This window comes from Microcaecilia unicolor, chromosome 13 (genome assembly GCF_901765095.1).
Source record: "Microcaecilia unicolor chromosome 13, aMicUni1.1, whole genome shotgun sequence".
Taxonomy (NCBI): Eukaryota; Metazoa; Chordata; class Amphibia; order Gymnophiona; family Siphonopidae; genus Microcaecilia; species Microcaecilia unicolor.
This window is the reverse complement of record NC_044043.1, coordinates 66,323,066-66,341,834: the sequence shown is the minus strand read 5'-3', so window position 1 is coordinate 66,341,834 and position 18,769 is coordinate 66,323,066. Positions and strand designations below refer to the sequence as shown.

The window sequence follows — 18,769 nt, the reverse complement described above, 5'->3', positions numbered from 1 at the left end:
TTGGAGAAAAGAAAGCTGAGGGGAGATATGGAGTGGAATGGGTAGACTTGAATCAATTGTTTATTCTTTCCAAAAATACTAGGACTGGGGGCCACGCAATTAAGCTACAAAAGTAGTAAATGAATGTGAGAAAATTTTTCTTCCCTCAACGTGTAATTTAAACTCTGGAATTCGTTGCCAGAGAATGTAGTAAAAGCAGTTAGCTTAGCGGTGTTTAAAAAAAAGGTTTGGCTGGCTTCCTAAAGGAAAACCCCATAGACCATTATTAAAATGAACTTCGGGAAAATCCACTGCTTATTTCTAGGATATAAAGCATAAAATGTATAGTACTTTTTTGGGAACTTGCCAGGTATTTGTGACCTGGATTAGCCACTTTTGCAAACAGGATGCTGGGCTTGATGGACCTTCGGTCTGTCCCAGTATGGCAATAATTATATACTGCGCGGTGTGCTGAAGCATCCGACAGTAATTTGGGGATATGCATGCGCTACCCTTACGCTAAAAAAACACATTTTTTAGCAGTGGGTGTGGATGTGTTATGCGTGTGTACATTACCACAAGCTAACTGATCAGCACAGGATTAACACCCCTACCGCCTACAGACTAGGTGGTAGGGGTTCACGTGCTAATGGGAAAATTAGAGTGTGCAGGGGGGAACCACAGAACTTCTGTTTGGCTGGAAGTTTTGCGGTCCCTCCTACTTCAACTTTAAGTGTTTTCAATGTAGGGTGTTTTTTCCCTTTCCTTTTGGTTGGTACTTCTGAATATTAGTGTATGGCTATTAACACAAAAAAATTGGAAAATGAGTCATTTTACCCCAACAGTAAAAATGGCCTTTCCGCATGGGAATGACCCACATAAGGGCACACTAAAAACACTTACTGCTCCTTGGCAAAAGGGCCCCTAAGTCTTTTTCCTGAGATGTTTAGCCAATCAATGGTACTAAGCTATGTAGACTACTGCAATGGAATTTATGCGGGATGCAAAGAACAAACATTAAAGAAACTTCAGACTGCTCAAAACACGGCAGCTAGGCTTATCTTCGGAAAAACGCGATTTGAAAGCACAAAACCCCTCCGCGAAAAACTACACTTGGCTCCCAATCAAAGAACGTATTGCTTTCAAAATCTGCACCCTGGTTCACAAAATTATCTACGGTGAAGCCCCTGGATACATGACAGACTTGATCAACCTACCAACTAGAAACACATCAGAATCAACACGGACGTACGTAAATCTGCACTACCCAAGCTGCAAAGGACTCAAATACAAATCAACTTACGTATCCAGCTTTTCTCCTACATAAGCACACAACTGTGGAACACTACCAAAAGCCTTGAAAACTACATACGACCACCTAAACTTCCGGAAAAAAAACCTAAGAACTAACCTGTTTAAAAAAGGCATACCCTACCAATCCAATATAAATGCCTGATCTCTGCAACACAACAAAACTAAAGTACGCAATGGACATAACACAACTCTTCCGTCGTACGATTTCCTAATGTGGCTGTACCACATGAACTTTATCTTACCACAACATCACTTTGTATTTGTTTACACCGGAATCTGCAAACGCCTCTCCGGTACTATGTAAGCCACAATGAGCCTACAAATAGGTGGGAAAATGTGGGATACAAATGTAACAAATAAATAAATTTCATTTTGTCTAAGAAAAAAAAATTCCCAAATGACTATAAACATCCAGACAAATAAAACACATACTCCTAGAAAAAATATAGCTGCTTATTTTTGATGAAGAAATTTTTAAAAACTTAGTTGATTAATCATCAGAACTCTGCCACCAGTATTCCTGATGTCATTCTGCATTTAAGAAATATCTCAGAATAAAGCATAAACATAACACTTTAAAAATCAAACATTTTTCTTCTACATTACACTTTGTGCTTTAAATTGTTAATGAATTAAGTCGTTTGTATACAAAAGACACTCTCTCTTTAAACAACAAAAGTGCAGCGAATACTGTACCTCAATGAGACAGGCAAAGAAAACCTTGCTTTCCTCCACTGAACCCATTAGCAGATCTGCAATGCGTATGGTTATCAGTTTGCAAGATCAATACTAAACCATTAAGCATTTTAAAAAAGAATGACAGACGAAAACCAAAACTCCAGAGTGTTTAAGACCACACACGAACAACGTGTCTGCTTGCTATCTCCACACCCATTAAGAGGTGATGTGGAACCAGCTCCGGATTTTTCGAAACCATGAAGGGATCCCTTTCTTTTTCCAGAAGGGAGTACCATAGCGGAGAAACACGCGAGAAAGAGGGCAGACAGAGACCATCGCACCTCCATGCACACGTCCCCGAGATGTAAGGTAAACCCCTCCCTCTTCATCCTCAATGCCGGTTCCCGTCTCGACCAGGCCACTGTATCATCACATATTAATCCCAGCATCCTTACCTCTGCCAGCCCGGATTCCGCAGAGCAGCCCAGATAGCAGTATCAACCTCCAGGTTAGGAGGATGGAGGCAGCGGGCTCTTTCCCCGGGCTCATTTCCCTCCTCCTCCTCAACAGGGCGACCAGTGGTAGGAGTTGAATAACAGTCACAGAGAGGAAAAAAAAAGAGATGGCGAAGATGCGGACGCCACACTCGCAGTCTATCGACCCCCCTCCGAGGCGTTCTTGTTTTTAGTAAGCCAGTTAAAATCCAACAAATGAACCTCTTCAGGATTGGCTCGAGGTGTCTGTTTTCTGGCGGACCCTTTTTTTTTTTTCTATAGTCCAGGAATCGTTAGGGGAGGCGGTGGTAGAAATAAGATGGCGGCGGGAACAGGACACTCTCTCTCTCTCTCCCACCTCTCAGACCTCCTTTCCGTCACAGCGCGCCGCCCGTTACCAGGGGGAGGAGCGCGCGAGGCTCGTGGACTAGCGTTGTCGTTACTAGGGGGAGGAGTTCTCACCGCTCAGAGCGCGCGAGATTTGGGGTCCGTCCGGCGTCGCCATTGCCAGAGGGAGGGGGTGGGGGAGAAGAGCGCGCGAGACTAGAGGTGTGGGATTGCTGCTTTGGCTTTTTGGAAAGAAAAGGTTTGACTGTTCAGCTGAGAACTCAAGTTTTCCTCAGTCTTGTATGGCGTGGGCGACAGGGCTGTAAGTGTTCTTCAGTTACCCATTCGGAGTATGTGCTATTTAATTTTTATTACTATGTGTATATTTTTATTTATTTATGAGATATCGTAATTAAGGGAACTGGAGGTTTGTAGTATATATAAAAAAAAGGCCTGTTATACTGTGACTGTTGAAATATTAAGGCTGAGAAGCGGAGGTTGATTCTTACTGTAACTACGTAAGACTACTCAATATTTTTTGTATTAAAATATGTATTTGTATTTAATTACATGTTTATATCCAAGCAGATTACAGTTTACATCAAGTAGGCCTTTCCCAGCCCCAGAGGGCGTATAATCAATCGATAGTAATGATACTGATAGCAGTTCTTAGAATGATAATTAATAGGCCCTAGGAAGGGGGGAGGGGTAGAAAAGGGCATCCTGCCCTTGAGCGTTGATATGAAGTCCAGTGAGTCACTCACTGATTTGGCCTGAATTAATGGTCAGGACCTAAACTGAGTGGAGTCATTAAAAAAAAAAAATCTAGCAGCTCCATAGTCCTGTGAAATAAGACTTAAAAGACCTAGGGCCCAGTTTACTAAGATATGCTAGCATTTTTAGTGCGCCCCTAAAATTAGTGCATACTGAATGCCGGAGACACCCATATATTCTTATGGGTGTCTTTAATGTTTAGCGTGCACTAAAAACACTAGTGTGCCCTTAGCGCTGCTTAGTAAACAGCCCTTAGGGGCCAATTCAAGAACAAAACAACAACTTCTGCATTAGACCTGACTCCCCCACCCACTACTTAAACTGACACATCCTTGGTGTCCAATGGTAACCCCCATTGAAATGACAAACCCCCTCGCTCTACACTTAAAAAAAAATTCATCTAGTTACACCCCCCCCGTTCCTTCCCTCCAAAAGTCCTGGTGCCCAGTGACACCCAGCCTGACTCTCTAAAAACTCCCTGGCATCTAGTGCTCCCCCTCTCCCAGATTCCTACTTACTCATAAGACATTAAGTATTGCCATACTGGGAAAGACCAAAGGTCCATCGAGCCCAGCATCCTGTTTCCAACAGTGGCCAATTCAGGTCACAAATACCCGGCAAGATCCCAAAAATGTACAAAACATTTTATACTGCTTATCCCAGAAATAGTGGATTTTCCCCAAGTCCATTTAATAATGGTCTATGGACTTTTTCTTTAGGAAGCCGTCCAAACCTTTTTTTAAACTCCACTAACCTAACCACCTTTACCACATTCTCTGGCAACGAATTCCAGAGTTTAATTACACGTTGAGTGAAGAAAAAGTTTCTCCAATTTTTTTAATTTACTACATTGTAGCTTCATCGCATGCCCTCTAGTCCTAGTATTTTTGGAAAGCGTGAACAGACGCTACACATCTACCCGTTCAACTCCTCTCATTATTTTATAGACCTCTATCATATCTCTCCTCAGCTGCCTTTTCTCCAAGCTGAAGAGCCCTAGCCGCTTTAGCCTTTCCTCATAGGGAAGTCCTCCTATACCCTTTATCATTTTCGTCGCCCTTCTCTGCACCTTTACTAATTCCACTATATCTTTTTTTAAATGCGGTGACCAGAATTGAACACAATATTCGAGGTGCGGTCGCACCATGGAGCGATAAAAAGGCATTATAACATCCTCATTTTTGTTTTCCATTCCGTTCCTAATACCTAACATTTTATTTGCTTTCTTAGCCGCAGCAGTACACTGAGCAGAAGGTTTCAACGTATCATCAACGACGACACCTAGATCCCTTCTTGGTCCGTGACTCCTAATGTGGAACCTTGCATGACGTAGCTATAATTCAGGTTCCTCTTTCCCACATGCATCACTTTGCACTTGCCCACATTAAACGTCATCTGCCATTTAGATGCCCAGTCTTGTAAGGTCCTCTTGTAATTTTTCACAATCCTCCTGCAATTTAACGACTTTGAATAACTTTGTGTCATCAGCAAATTTAATTACCTCACTAGTTACTCCCATCTCTAGGTCATTTATAAATATGTTAAAAAGCAGCGGTCCCAGCACAGAGCCCTGGGGAACCCCACTAACTACCCTTCTCCATTGAGAATACTGACCATTTAACCCTACTGTCTGTTTTCTATCTTTTAACCAATTTTTAATCCACAATAGAACACTACCTCCTATCCCATGACTCTCCAATTTTCTCTGGAGTCTTTAATATGGTACCTTGTCATCGCCATTTTCGAAAATGGCAGCACCCAGCCAGTGTGGTACATCTGGGGATGCACCAGGCGGAGGTCAGCCTGCCATATAAGGGCTTTTTTTCTCTAATTTGGTAGTTTCTACCCAGCTACCAAATAAGGGGGAAAAATTTTATATGGTAGACTGAAGTCGCAGTCCATCCCAGGATCCACCACATGGGGCTGAGTGCTGCTGTTTTCAAAGATGGCATTGCTCCTGCTCTTTCTGGTATGGGGTCTTTGACCTAAAAGAGCCTGAGGAAGAGGATACTAGACACCAGGAATTTTGGAAGGGCATTTTTTTTTTTAGAGTTGGGTCTGAGGAAGGGGAAGTCGGTTTCGTGGGGATGGGGGTGCCACTAAACTCCAGGGAAGTGTCTGCTAAGTCGGTGGGATGGTGCTGCTAAACACCAGGGAGTTTATTTAATTTTGGGCGGGGGGGGGGGTTAGTTCAGAGGGGAGGGAGATGAAGTCAGTGTAAACCGTGGGGGCACTATATGCCACCTCAGATCTGGCATTAGTTTCTTGCGTTGTGCCTCCACAGTAGACGTTGGGCACACAGCCCTGCATTGCTACAGGGTAGCTAATAGGTTGTTTAACATAGATTTTAATATGCTTTGCACTGATATCTACTACAGGAGTGAACGTCAATGTAGAAACCTTTTTATTTTGCATACAGTGGCCACTCATGAGCCTGTAAACTGCTTGTTAACTGTGTGCTGCAACCTGCGGTAGTTTTCTGTATCAACACCCTATATTTGTATATCCTAAGGAGGAGAGATGAGGTAAAACAAACATTCCAATTCTCAAAGGTGTAAACATGCAGTATTTTTTAGAGGAAAGAGTGATCTAGAACAAGAAATCGGAGGTAGATTCAGGAGCAGTATGAAGGAAGGATGGGATATATGTAAGGCTATTGAAGAAGTTCTGGCAGCTCTGCTGTCTGACATTTTCAATTAATCTTTAGAATTGGGAGTACTGAAGAAGGGTGAATATGGTCCCGTTCCACAACAGCAGAAGTAAGGAGGAGGTTGAGAACTAGAGGCTGATTACTCTGACCTTCGTGGTGAGTAAATTAATGGAAACACTTTAAAAAAAAAAAAAAAAAGAGTGCAACTTCTGGAATCTGATGGATTGTGGGATCTGAGGCAGCATGGTTTTACCACAGCGAGGTCTTGTCAGATAAGTCTGATTAATTTCTTTGATTGGGTAACCAGAGAATCAGATTGTGGGAGAGTGCTAGATGTGTCAAAGAATTTGCTGAATCTAAGTATACCACAATTCCCCATAGGCAACTTAGAAATAAACTGAGCACCCTAGGTATGGCCCTGAAGTGTTTGAGTCAGAAACTGGTTGAGTGGGAGGCAACACAGGATAGTGGCAAATTTAATTTACTTTGAGAATAAGGGTATTACCAGTGGTGTGCTCCAGGCTGGTCTTTGGTGTAGTGCTTTTACAAATCTGTGAGCTTTGAGTAAGGTTTGCTTGTTTGTGGATGATACAAAAATCTTCAATAGGTACTCCTGGGAGAATTCTACACCATGCAAAATTTATATAAAATTCTCCCTCCCCCCACGCAGAATTCTACACAGGAACCACTGTTGTCCTCCTGCTTCCCCTTCTTTCCCACCAGCACTCACACATACAGCTCTGCCCTCACCCCCATCTCTCCCCAGTACTCCTCAGCAAAGCGGAGGTGGAGAGCGGATGCATGTCCTTTGCTGCACTGGATATGACTGCTAAATTTGAACCATGTGGATGTGCAGCCCCACAAACCAAATACAGCAGTCGGATCCAGCAGCAGAGGACATGGCCCAATGGGCAGCTGCTCTCTTTCTCTTCCACGCGCTGAAGAGCGGGAAGAGAAAACTGTGGATTGAACATGCCAGGGAGTAACAGGAAGGAGATTACATTTAGAAAAGAATTCAAGTAGTTGGTGAGTTTGTTGATGGCTCTCTCATTCTCCCTGTCTCCTCAGCTCGAAACCTTGGGATGATCTTTGACTCTTCTCTCTCCTTCTCTGCTCATATCCAGCAGATCGCCAAGACCTGTCGTTTCTTTCTTTACAACATCCGTAAAATCCGCCCCTTTCTTTCCAAGCACTCTACCAAAACCCTCGTCCACACGCTTGTCACCTCTCGTTTAGACTACTGCAATCTGCTTCTTGCTGGCCTCCCACTTAGTCACCTCTCCCCTCTCCAATCGGTTCAAAACTGCTGCCCGTCTCGTCTTCCGCCAGGGTCGCTTTACTCATACTACCCCTCTCCTCAAGTCACACTTCACTGGCTCCCTATCCGTTTTCGCATCCTGTTCAAACTTCTTCTACTAACCTATAAATGTACTCACTCTGCTGCTCCCCAGTATCTCTCCACACTCGTCCTTTTCCCTACACCCCTTCCCGTGCACTCCGCTCCATGGATAAATCCTTCTTATCTGTTCCCTTCTCCACTACTGCCAACTCCAGACTTCGTGCCTTCTGTCTCGCCGCACCCTACGCCTGGAATAAACTTCATGAGCCCCTACGCCTTGCCCCATCCTTGGCCACCTTTAAATCTAGACTGAAAGCCCACCTCTTTAACATTGCTTTTGACTCGTAACCACTCGCCTCCACCTACCCTCCTCTCCTCCTTCCTGTACACATTAATTGATTTGATTACTTTATTTTTTGTCTATTAGATTGTAAGCTCTTTGAGCAGGGACTGTCTTTCTTCTATGTTTGTGCAGCGCTGCGTACGCCTTGTAGCGCTATAGAAATGCTAAATAGTAGTAGTAGGTGAGTTTTCCAGGGGAGAAGGGTTGAGTAGTAGGTGAGTTTTCCAGGGGAGAAGGGTTGAGTAGTAGGTGAGTTTTCCAGGGGAGAAGGGTTGAGCCTGAACAGGGAGGGGAGTATCAGACCTGGGGCACAAAGGAGAAGCTTTTATGCTGGGGGGGAATTCTAAGCTAAAAAAAATGCAGAATTTTGCAGAATTAAAAATAAAACAACAACCCTGTGCAGAATTCAGTCAAGAGTAAATAAGGTAGACACCCTGGATGATGTGGATAGTATAGGGAGGGAATTAGCGATGTTTGAAAGCTAACAACAAAAAAAAAAAAGGCAGGGACATGCATTTGGACTTCAGGAGCAATGTAGTATAGGGATGAAGTACTTCTGTGCACGAAAGAATGGGCCTTAGGAGTGATCATATCTGATGATCTTAAGGTAACCAAGCATGTAGAAAAGGTGATGGCAAAAGCCAGAAGGATGCTTGGGTGCATAGGAAAAAGAATGGCCAGCAGGAAAAGTGAGGTGATGGTTCCTCTGTATAGGTCCTGGTCAGACCTCATTTGGAGTGTTGTGAACTTTCAGAAAGATGGAATGGTTCAAAGGGCAGCTAATGAAATGGGCAGTTTTCTTCATCATCATGCATATGTAGACAGACTTAAAGATCTCAATTTGTATATTTTGGAAGAAATGTAGGAGAGGGGAAATAGACATTTAAATTCCTCTGTGGCATAAATGCACAAGATGCAAGCCTTTTTCAATTGAAAGGATGCTATAGGATGATGGGAAAGAGGAGGCTGGTTAAAGCTTGGGAGGCTGTTCCACACGTCCTTATATTACTCCTATCTGAAGTGGTGGAGACAAAGACTCTATCTGAATTTAAGAATGAATGAAACAAGCATAGATGGCTTCTAAGGGATTATAGAACTTTGTAGTTGGTATGGATTGGCAGACTTATGGTATTTATCTGCCATCATTTTATGAGGAAATGTTTCTTCACAGGGTGGTGGATTCATGGAATGGCCTTATGGGCAGGTGGTGGGGGAGGGGAAGTAACAACTCAAGAAAGCTTGAGATAAATACATAGATTTCTTTGTGGCAAAGAACTTTAGGAAAGCCAGAGATCAACTGGATCACACATGCACAAGGTTTTGGCATTATATTTACCTTGTATAACAGTATACATTGAAATAATGTTCATCATCTGTTATTGTTCTTTTGCAGACAGTGTTAAGCTGGAGAAGCAAACATCAGTTTTTCTCCAGATTTGGGAGTGGCTGTATCTGGAGCTTGCTTTACGTCTTGGTCAGTGAACCTGTCTTTTTCTGACACTCCCTATTCTTCCCTAGGCTCTGTGTATGATTCCTCTTTGTGATTTGCTCGTGACCTGGTATTTTCAGAAGCAGGTAAGCAATTTGTAAAGGATGGATATGATCATAGAGAGGAAAAGCTGCAACACTAGAAAAGTGTTTAATTGGGTGAGGGCAAAGTATTAGCTGTCGCTCATCACCATATATCCCCATACTATTAGCTATAGGGATAGTTGACACATTGTGGAACTAGAATTGGAGGGTGTATATGGAATCTTAAGCTGGGGAAGAGGCTTGCATGCACACTCTGCTTATAACTGTAGATGCATGAGTTGGGAGTGGATTGTGAGAAATGCATGTAAACTCTTGGGCTGGAGAGGGGAGAAAGTGCTGCATGCTCATTTGGGCCACAGATGTCCTGAAATCTAATTATAGGGGTTTTATCCTTTTGCTCATTTTTATGATTTAAAAAAAAAAATTAAACACTGACTTGTTTAGAAACGCAGGCATGGGAAGAGGAAGATACCCCCTGCCAGTTCTGGAGAGAACAGATAACATCCATTTCTGTGCTTTTAGCATCGCCAGAGTGTACCTTTCCTTTTCTCTCTTGGTGTAGATTTTCTCTATCTCATTCCAGTTTTTCATTGTTTGTTTACTCAGTGGCGTTGGTTGCATCATGGCTCTTGATATGAGAAATAAACCCTCTGGTACATCACCTGACAAATATATCTACTCCCTGAATATACTACTATCATGTTTTTATCATTTTCATGTTGCACAAAATCCTTCTGTACACTAATTGTATATCTTCTAATATATTTCCACCACTCATGATGTATTGTAAGCCACATTGAGCCTGCAAAGAGGTGGGAAAATGTGGGATACAAATGCAATAAATAAATACAGAAGCTGAAGTATAGCCCTGGTACCACCCCTTATCTCTCCCTTCTTTCTACTGGTAGCATCTTTGCCCTGAGTCCCCAAACCTGCAGCAGTGCCTTCCTTGGCGTCCCTCCAGACCGGCCCAGGATTGGACTGATGAGTTGTGTACTCCTTCCTTCAGATGGAAACTGAGAAATTCTGATTGTGGGAGCCAATAAGAGCCCTGGCCATGTGACCCTAAACTCGGTATTCTCAGCCTCCAGCAGGTGGAAGGAGGTGAGCCCTTATTCTCTATTTTTCTTTCCATCTCTTGTCTGTTTAAAAAAACAAACAAACACTTAGTCTTCTGTGCACCGAGTCTCTCTTGCTGTTTGGGGTGTTTATACTCGTGGGGTACCTGGCCCCCTCCCTCATTCCTGTGCTCCAGCTGGTCTTGGCTGCTCCTTTCAGCAGGGAAGAGCTTTACCCCTTAGGAGAAAGGGTGTTTCAGCTTAGGGAGAGGCAGCCACGTTGTATTTAAAAAAAAATGCAGCCCCTCGGCACGAATGAGCAAAGCAGCTTCATTGCTGCCTTGGGCAGCCGCGCTGGCAGTGTCTCCTGCGGATACCGCGATAGTGAGCTTCTTCGTAGAAAAAAAAATGAGGAACAAAGAGCTGCGATGGCTGAAAAGCTTAGGTGGTGGTCCATTTGTCAGCGATGGGGGGGGGGGGGGGGGTAGCGCATCTGGCGCCTTAAGTACTGCATGGTGGTGGACTCAGCAGCAGCTCCCTCCCTTTCATCCCCTGCAGTTGCATTTCCCTCAGCATTGTAGTTTCCACAGCAAAGCCCGTCAGCGCTTCTTCCTCGACAGGAAAAAACACTTTCCATATCATCAAGCTGATCAATCCATAGACTGGTGGGTTGTGTCCATCTACCAGCAGGTGGAGATAGAGAGCAAACTTTTGCCTCCCTATATGTGGTCATGTGCTGCCGGAAACTCCTCAGTATGTTCTCTATCTCAGCAGGTGGTGGTCACACATCAGCAGCAGCTCTGGCTAGGCCTCCAAGCCTAATTTTTAGGTTTTGTTGAGTGCCTGGGGTTGAGGGCTCTTTTGAGCAAGTGCAAACCTGGTGGTGCCAGGTCCCTCCTTTTCTCCCCCCTCCCGCTGGCTCCGTTAAAAAAAAAAAAAAAAAAAAAATTTTGAACGGCCTTAAAGGCGTTTATTTCGACGTTTATTTAAGCGTCTATTGCAGCTACTCACTGAGACACCAGGTCGTTACGACTCGGAGCGGACAGCAGGTAATTTTTACCTTTTTATAGCGGGCGGGGGTTCCCCGATTCTTCTCCTCGTGGCACATGGCGTCGGAGGGCGAGGGCGCAAAGGGTCGCTCCCCGGGTCGCTCGAGCGCTTCTAGAGGGGATGCGGGGGTCTTCAAGCCGGATTCGCCCTTGGTGGGTGACAGTTTCGCGACCGATGCATGTCCCGGTCCTTCCTCCGGCGTGGCGGTTTTTCCCGCCATAAACGCCCATCCCCCGCTCCTCGCCTCCGCCATCTTGGCCGGCCACGCGGCTCGGACGGCTTCTTCTTGGGCCGCCCTTGAGGTTGGAGACATTAATGCCATGAACGCCCTTAATTTGGGCGACGGCACAGAAGCGGCTAAAGTTAAGAGCCGTTCTTCCCGCGCGGCTCCTTCGCGGAGTTTCGCGCCGGACGCCATTATGGATGCGCAGCATGTCTCTCCCCCGCTGTTGCGAGCGCCGGTTGAGAGAGCGCCTAGGGCTGTTGCCCAGGCTGCGGAAGTGCACAGTCTGGGGGGTTTCTCCCCCGAGTTTGTTTTGCTGCTGCATCGGGCCTTCCTCATGCACAACGCTGCCCCCGCTCCCTCCTCTGGTAAAGAGGTTGAGGTTCCCAGAGGTAAACGCCCTCGGGTTGATTCCCAGGCCTTGGAGGAATTTGTCTCCTCCGATGTAGATGAGGGCAGCGTGTCTGGGGTCTCCCAACGGTCCTTTGCGGATTCCTTGGAGGAGACGGATCCCCGCTCGGATGGAGCGGATGACCCCTCTGCAGCGCGGCTTTTTCACCCGGAGGATTTGCCCAACCTGTTGTTACAGGCCATGGACACTTTGAAGATTTCCTCTCCGGAGGACGTCTCTCCCTCAGCCCCTGTTGGCTCTGCCATTATGCTGGGGACGAAGCGCCCGCCTAGAACCTTCCACGTGCATGATGCCATGCACACCTTAATTTCGGCTCAATGGGATGTCCCAGAAGCGAGCCTTAAAGTGGCTAGGGCTATGTCCCGCCTCTATCCTTTGGCTGTGAGTGAACGTGAGGCCTATCTGTGGCCTACCGTGGATTCTTTAATCACTGCGGTGACTAAGAAAACGGCATTGCCGGTGGAAGGTGGCACGGCCCTAAAGGACGCCCAAGACAGGAGATTGGAGGCGGCCTTAAGGTCGTCCTTTGAGGCGGCTGCTTTAAGTTTGCAGGCCTCAGTTTGCGGCTCCTATGTGGCCAGGGCGTGCCTGACTATGGTGCAGCGGGCTTTCCCCTCGGATCATTCCTTGAGGGATGATTGGCCAGCCCTGGAATCGGGCCTGGCCTATTTGGCAGACTTGCTGTATGATGTCTTGAGAGCCTCAGCTAAAGGCATGGCTCAGACTGTCTCTGCGCGGCGGTGGCTTTGGCTGAAACATTGGTCTGCTGACCACGCCTCAAAATCCCGCCTAGCTAGATTGCCTTTTAAAGGCAAGCTGCTCTTTGGGGTCGAGCTGGACAAAATCGTGACTGATCTCGGCACGTCTAAGGGCAAGAGGTTACCGGAGGTCAGGGCTCGGGCTAGTGCTCGTCCCGGTACCTCCAGAGGACGGTTTCAGGAAGCCCGTCGGTACCGCCCGGGCAGGTCGGGTGCTTCTGCCCCCTCTTCCTTTAAGAGGAAGTTCTCCCCCAAGCAGCATTCCTTTCGCAGAGACCGCCGTCCCGGAGGTGCTCCCTCCGGTCCTCCCCCAGGGTCTCGTACCCAATGACGGGGTATTGGTCCACGCCCCAGTGCAGATTGGAGGACGGCTGTCCTCGTTTCTGGGCGAGTGGACCACAATAACTTCAGACGCTTGGGTGCTGGAAGTCATCAGAGACGGCTACAAGCTAGAGTTCTGCCGACCCTTAAGAGACGGGTTTGTACTCTCTCCCTGCAAGTCTCCGGTCAAAGCTGTGGCAGTGCAGCAGACTTTGGACAATCTGATCCGCCTGGGTGCGGTCGTTCCGGTGCCAGAAAGTCAGCTTGGCAAGGGGCGTTACTCCATTTACTTTGTGGTACCAAAGAAAGGAGGTTCTGTCCGGCCTATCCTCGACCTCAAAGGGGTCAATCGGGCCTTGAAAGTGCGGCACTTTCGCATGGAGACTCTCCGCTCTGTTATAGCGGCAGTGAAGGCAGGGGAGTACCTGGCATCCTTGGACATCAAGGAAGCGTACCTGCATATTCCCATCTGGCCTCCTCATCAACGCTTTCTGCGTTTTGCAGTCCTGGGACGACACTTCCAGTTCAGAGCCCTCCCTTTCGGGTTGGCTACTGCTCCGCGGACCTTTTCCAAAGTAATGGTGGTCATCGCGGCCTTCCTACGAAAGGAAGGAGTACAAGTCCATCCTTATCTGGACGACTGGTTGATCCGAGCCCCCTCTTATGCAGAGTGCGGCAGAGCTGTGGACCGGGTAGTTGCTCTTTTGAGCTCCCTGGGATGGATCATCAACTGGGAGAAGAGCCAGCTGCGCCCGACTCAGTCCCTGGAGTATCTGGGAGTTCGATTCGACACCCAAGTGGGCAGAGTGTTCCTGCCAGACAATCGGATTGTCAAGCTTCAGGCTCAGGTGGACCAGTTCCTAGTAGCCTCTCCTCTTCGGGCTTGGGACTATGTGCAGCTGTTGGGCTCTATGACGGCCACGATGGAAGTAGTGCCCTGGGCCAGGGCTCATATGAGACCACTACAACACTCTCTGCTGCAGCGCTGGACTCCGATGTCGGAGGATTATGCGGTGCGTCTTCCCTTGGATCCAGCAGTGCGCAAGGCGCTGAGCTGGTGGATGCAGACAGACAAGTTGTCTGCGGGAATGCCTCTGGTGTCCCCAGAGTGGATTGTCGTCACGACGGACGCCTCGTTATCGGGCTGGGGAGCCCACTGCTTGGGAAGGACAGCGCAGGGGCTCTGGTCTCCTGCAGAGGCAAAGTGGTCTATCAACCTCCTGGAACTCAGGACCATTCGGTTGGCGCTTTTGGAGTTCATCCCGGTACTGGTGTTGAAGCCTGTACGGGTCCTGTCGGACAATGCCACGGCTGTGGCCTATGTCAACCGCCAGGGAGGTACCAAGAGCGCCCCTCTAGCCAAGGAAGCTATGAGTCTATGCCAGTGGGCGGAAGCGAACCTGGAACAGCTGTCAGCGGCCCACATTGCCGGAGTCATGAATGTCAAGGCGGACTTTCTCAGTCGCCATACCTTGGAGCCCGGAGAGTGGCAGCTATCTGCTCAGGCGTTCTTGGACATCACGAAGCGCTGGGGCCAGCCGAGCCTAGATCTGATGGCGTCATCGGCCAATTGCCAAGTGCCGCGCTTCTTCAGCAGAGGACGGGACCCTCGATCCCTGGGAGTAGATGCTCTTCTCCAACAATGGCCGACACAAGAGCTTCTCTATGTGTTCCCGCCCTGGCCCATGTTGGGCAGGGTACTAGACCGGGTGGCAAAGCATCCCGGCAGGATAATCCTGGTGGGTCCGGATTGGCCCAGGCGTCCCTGGTATGCGGACTTGATCAGGCTCTCAGTCGACGATCCTCTGCGGCTGCCAGTGGAGCAGGGCCTGTTACATCAGGGTCCCGTGGTGATGGAGGATCCCTCCCCCTTTGGTCTTACGGCCTGGCTATTGAGCGGCAGCGTCTGAGGAAGAAGGGCTTCTCAGACAAGGTCATCGCCACTATGCTGAGAGCGAGGAAACGCTCTACTTCTACTGCTTACGCCAGGGTTTGGCGTATCTTTGCAGCGTGGTGTGAAGCAGGCTCTCTTTCTCCTTTCACTGCTCCAATTTCTTCAGTGTTGGCGTTCCTGCAAGAAGGTCTGGACAAAGGCCTGTCGCTCAGTTCCCTTAAGGTCCAGGTAGCGGCTCTGGCTTGCTTCAGGGGCCGCCTGAAGGGTGTTTCCCTGGCTTCGCAGCCAGCTGTGGTGCGCTTTCTCAAGGGAGTTAATCACCTGCGCCCTCCTCTGCACTCAGTGGTGCCTGCGTGGAATCTCAACCTGGTGCTGAGAGCATTGCAGAAGCCGCCGTTTGAACCCTTGTCAAGGGCATCTCTGAAAGACCTGACGTTGAAAGCAGTCTTTTTGGTGGCTATCACTTCAGCCAGAAGAGTTTCCGAGCTCCAGGCGCTCTCATGTCGAGAGCCTTTTCTACAGTTCACTGAGGCAGGAGTGACTATTCGCACAGTGCCTTCCTTCCTGCCCAAGATTGTTTCTCGCTTCCATGTGAATCAGCAGCTATGTCTCCCTTCCTTTCGTAGGGAGGAGTACCCAGAGGAGTACTCTGCTCTTAAATATCTGGATGTGAGACGAGTCATCATCAGATACTTGGAAGTGACCAATGATTTCCGGAAATCGGATCATCTGTTTGTCCTGTATTCAGGTCCTCGTAGGGGTCTGCAGGCTGCTAAGCCTACAGTGGCAAGATGGGTCAAGGAAGCCATTGCAGCGGCTTATGTGGCCGCGGGGAAGGTGCCGCCTATCCAGCTGAAGGCTCACTCTACAAGAGCTCAGGCGGCCTCGATGGCAGAGGCCGGTTCCGTCTCCTTGGAAGAGATATGCAAGGCGGCAACTTGGGCTTCGGCCCATACATTCTCCAAGCATTACCGCTTGACTGTGGCTGCTCGGGCGGAGGCCCGGTTTGGAGCTTCAGTGTTGCGGTCAGGGATTTCTATGTCCCGCCCTGGGTGAGTACTGCTTCGGTACATCCCACCAGTCTATGGATTGATCAGCTTGATGATATGGAAGGTAAAATTATGTATAATCATACCTGATAATTTTCTTTCCATTAATCATAGCTGATCAATCCATAGCCCCTCCCAGATATCTGTATTGTTTTTATTCTGGTTGCATTTCAGGTTCAAGTTTAGTCTTCAGTTGCTTCAGAAAGACTTCGTGTTCAAGTTTTTTCACTTGGATTCTTCAAGAGTTAAGACGAGTTTGTGTTACAGTGAGCTGCTGCATTCCTCTCCCCTCCGTTTTACGGGGCTGGATTGAGACTTAAAATTCTGCCGGCACTCCCTCCCGCTTCGTGCGGCTGTAGGGCAGTTTTGTACCCCTCCCGCTTCGGCGGTGTTAGGGTCAGTCAGCTCCTCCCGCGGTTGCGGTTGCAGGATAAGCCAGATCCCCCCGCATCGGCGGGTGTGGTGTCCCTCCCCCGCTCCGCGGGGATGAGCTGGACGGATTCCCCTCCCCCACTTGTGTGGGGATGAGCTGGGTTAATTCCCCTCCCCCGTTTCGGCGGTGGTGAGCTGGGCAGAGTGTCCCTTCGTGGGTGTAATTCTCTAAGTGCTGAGTCCTGCGGATGGAGCTTTGATATCGACATACTGAGGAGTTTCCGGCAGCACATGACCACATATAGGGAGGCAAAAGTTTGCTCTCTATCTCCACCTGCTGGTAGATGGACACAACCCACCAGTCTATGGATTGATCAGCTATGATTAATGGAAAGAAAATTATCAGGTATGATTATACATAATTTTACCATTTTGTCCGGCTCTTTCTCCCTTACAGATCAGGACGGCCCTGCCTTTTCTATTCAAGCAGAGAACTCAGCAGTTGTTTTGCCTTTTAGCCCCTCAGGAGGGTGGTTTTCCCCCTGAATTTGTTTTGCAAATGTACCAAGCCTTCTTGTTAAAAAAATCAGGCGCTGGGGCTTTCCCTTCAGGGGGTGTCTTAACAAGGCATTTAGCTCATGCGAAGAGAGCTCGGGGGTCTTGGGATCTCCAGTAGGAACAGCTGTCTGATCCAGAATTGGATATGCCTTCCTTGGAGGAAGAATTGGAAGATCAGCAGAGAGGATCCTCTCTCAGCTCAACCAGGTACAGAATCCCTGCCCGTGAGAGAGGATACCTCCGTGGTGTGGATCTTCAGGAGCTAATCTCCTTAGTAGCTTCTACACCGTTTTGAGGATGAGCAGCCTGCGATTCCTGAGGTCCGTAAGGTGGACCTGCTAGTCAAGTACTTAAGTAATGCCACACTGGGAAAAGACCAAGGGTCAATCGAGCCCAGCATCCTGTCCACGACAGTGGCCAATCCAGGCCAAGGGCACCTGGCAAGCTTCCCAAGGGTATTAGGCATTTGGGGAAGACCTTTCCCATGCACCAGGATATCAGGACGTTATTCAAGTGCAGTGGGGCGCGTCGGAGTCTCCCTTTCGCATAGCCAGGTCCATAGTACGTCTTTATCCGGTTCCGGAAGAGGATAGGTCCCTTCTTAAGATTCCCGTTGTGGACACTGTGGTCTCGGCGGTCACTAAGCGTAATACGGTCCCTATCGATGGGGGGACAGCTCTTAGGGGTGTTCAGGATCGAAGGGTGGAGGCTCTTTTGAAGAGTAACTTGATGTTTCTTCCTTGGCGGTTCAGGCGGCTGTCTGTGGTTCCTTGGTAGTTATGGCCTGCTTCTGCTGGGCCAAACAAGTCTTGGACAAGGGAGTCAGACGGCTTGTTTTCCATAGATGAAAAGGTGGCCAAGATTGAAATAGGCTCGGCTTTTTTAGCAGATGCCCTGTACGATTTGTTGAGCCGCCTCTAAATCCATGGCCTTGGGCTAGCGGCTCACCATTCCCTTTGGTTGAGGTGTTGGTCGATGGATTCAGCCTCCAAGTTTAAGTTGAGTAAGTTTCCCTTTAAGGGTTCCTTCTTGTTTGGGGACGAGTTAGATAAATGAATTCATAGCCTAGGGGATACTAAAGTGCCTTGTCTTCCGGAAGATAGGCCTAGAGCGACTGGCCAAGGCTCGGTGATTTCCAGAAGACTAGGACATGATTCTTAGTCTAGGAGGGGGCTCCAATCCCAGAGGTCCCGGTTCTTCCAGAGATCTTGTCCTTTTGCAGATCCTGTCGTGGGGGACAAGACTCCAGTACCTCTTTCCAGTCCCCTACCCATTCTTCTCAATGAAGGTGTGCGGGACCCTCCTCTGGTTCTGTTGGGTCTTGGCTCTCACAGTTTCTTCAGAGGTGGGCCCAGATTACCTCCTATCAATGGATGTTAGAGGTTATTCGAGACTAGTATGCCTTAGAATTTGTGCAGCCCCTTGCAGACGCCTATTTGGAGTCCCCCTGCAGGTCTCGTCTCAAAGCGAGCGCATTGCGGGATACTTTCCTCGGGCTTTTAGACTTTCAGGCTATTTGTCCCATGCCATCCTCAGAGGTCAGACAGGGATGTTTTTCCATTTACTTTGTGGTCCCAAAGGAAGGTTCCTTTTGGCCCATTTTAGATCTCAAGGCGGTCAGTCGTGCTCTCAAAGTTTCCAGC

The 18,769-nt window shown here is 48.1% G+C and overlaps 2 protein-coding genes across 13 annotated transcripts in view; one reads left to right on the top strand and one right to left on the bottom strand.

The window, feature by feature from the left end:
- Positions 1-2,834, bottom strand: part of CLSTN1 (calsyntenin 1) — a 136,175-nt gene extending 133,341 nt beyond the window's left edge. For all 4 annotated transcript variants that reach the window (XM_030222495.1, XM_030222497.1, XM_030222496.1 and 1 more), the window contains exon 1: positions 2,427-2,834. In XM_030222495.1, coding sequence (XP_030078355.1) covers positions 2,427-2,520 — 94 coding nt within the window. In that variant the 5' untranslated portion in view covers positions 2,521-2,834. The remainder of the gene's footprint in view (positions 1-2,426) is intronic.
- Positions 2,835-2,970: 136 nt separating this feature from the next.
- Positions 2,971-18,769, top strand: part of CTNNBIP1 (catenin beta interacting protein 1) — a 32,700-nt gene continuing 16,901 nt past the window's right edge. For 2 of the 9 annotated variants that reach the window (XM_030222268.1, XM_030222275.1), the window contains exons 1-3: positions 2,971-3,114; positions 6,274-6,372; positions 9,292-9,473. In XM_030222268.1, the coding sequence (XP_030078128.1) occupies positions 9,426-9,473 (48 nt within the window). In that variant the 5' untranslated portion in view covers positions 2,971-3,114; positions 6,274-6,372; positions 9,292-9,425. Of the gene's footprint in view, positions 3,143-6,273; positions 6,373-9,291; positions 9,474-18,769 lie in introns of all 9 variants that reach the window. The other 7 variants (XM_030222270.1, XM_030222276.1, XM_030222269.1 and 4 more) reach the window with 7 other exon arrangements.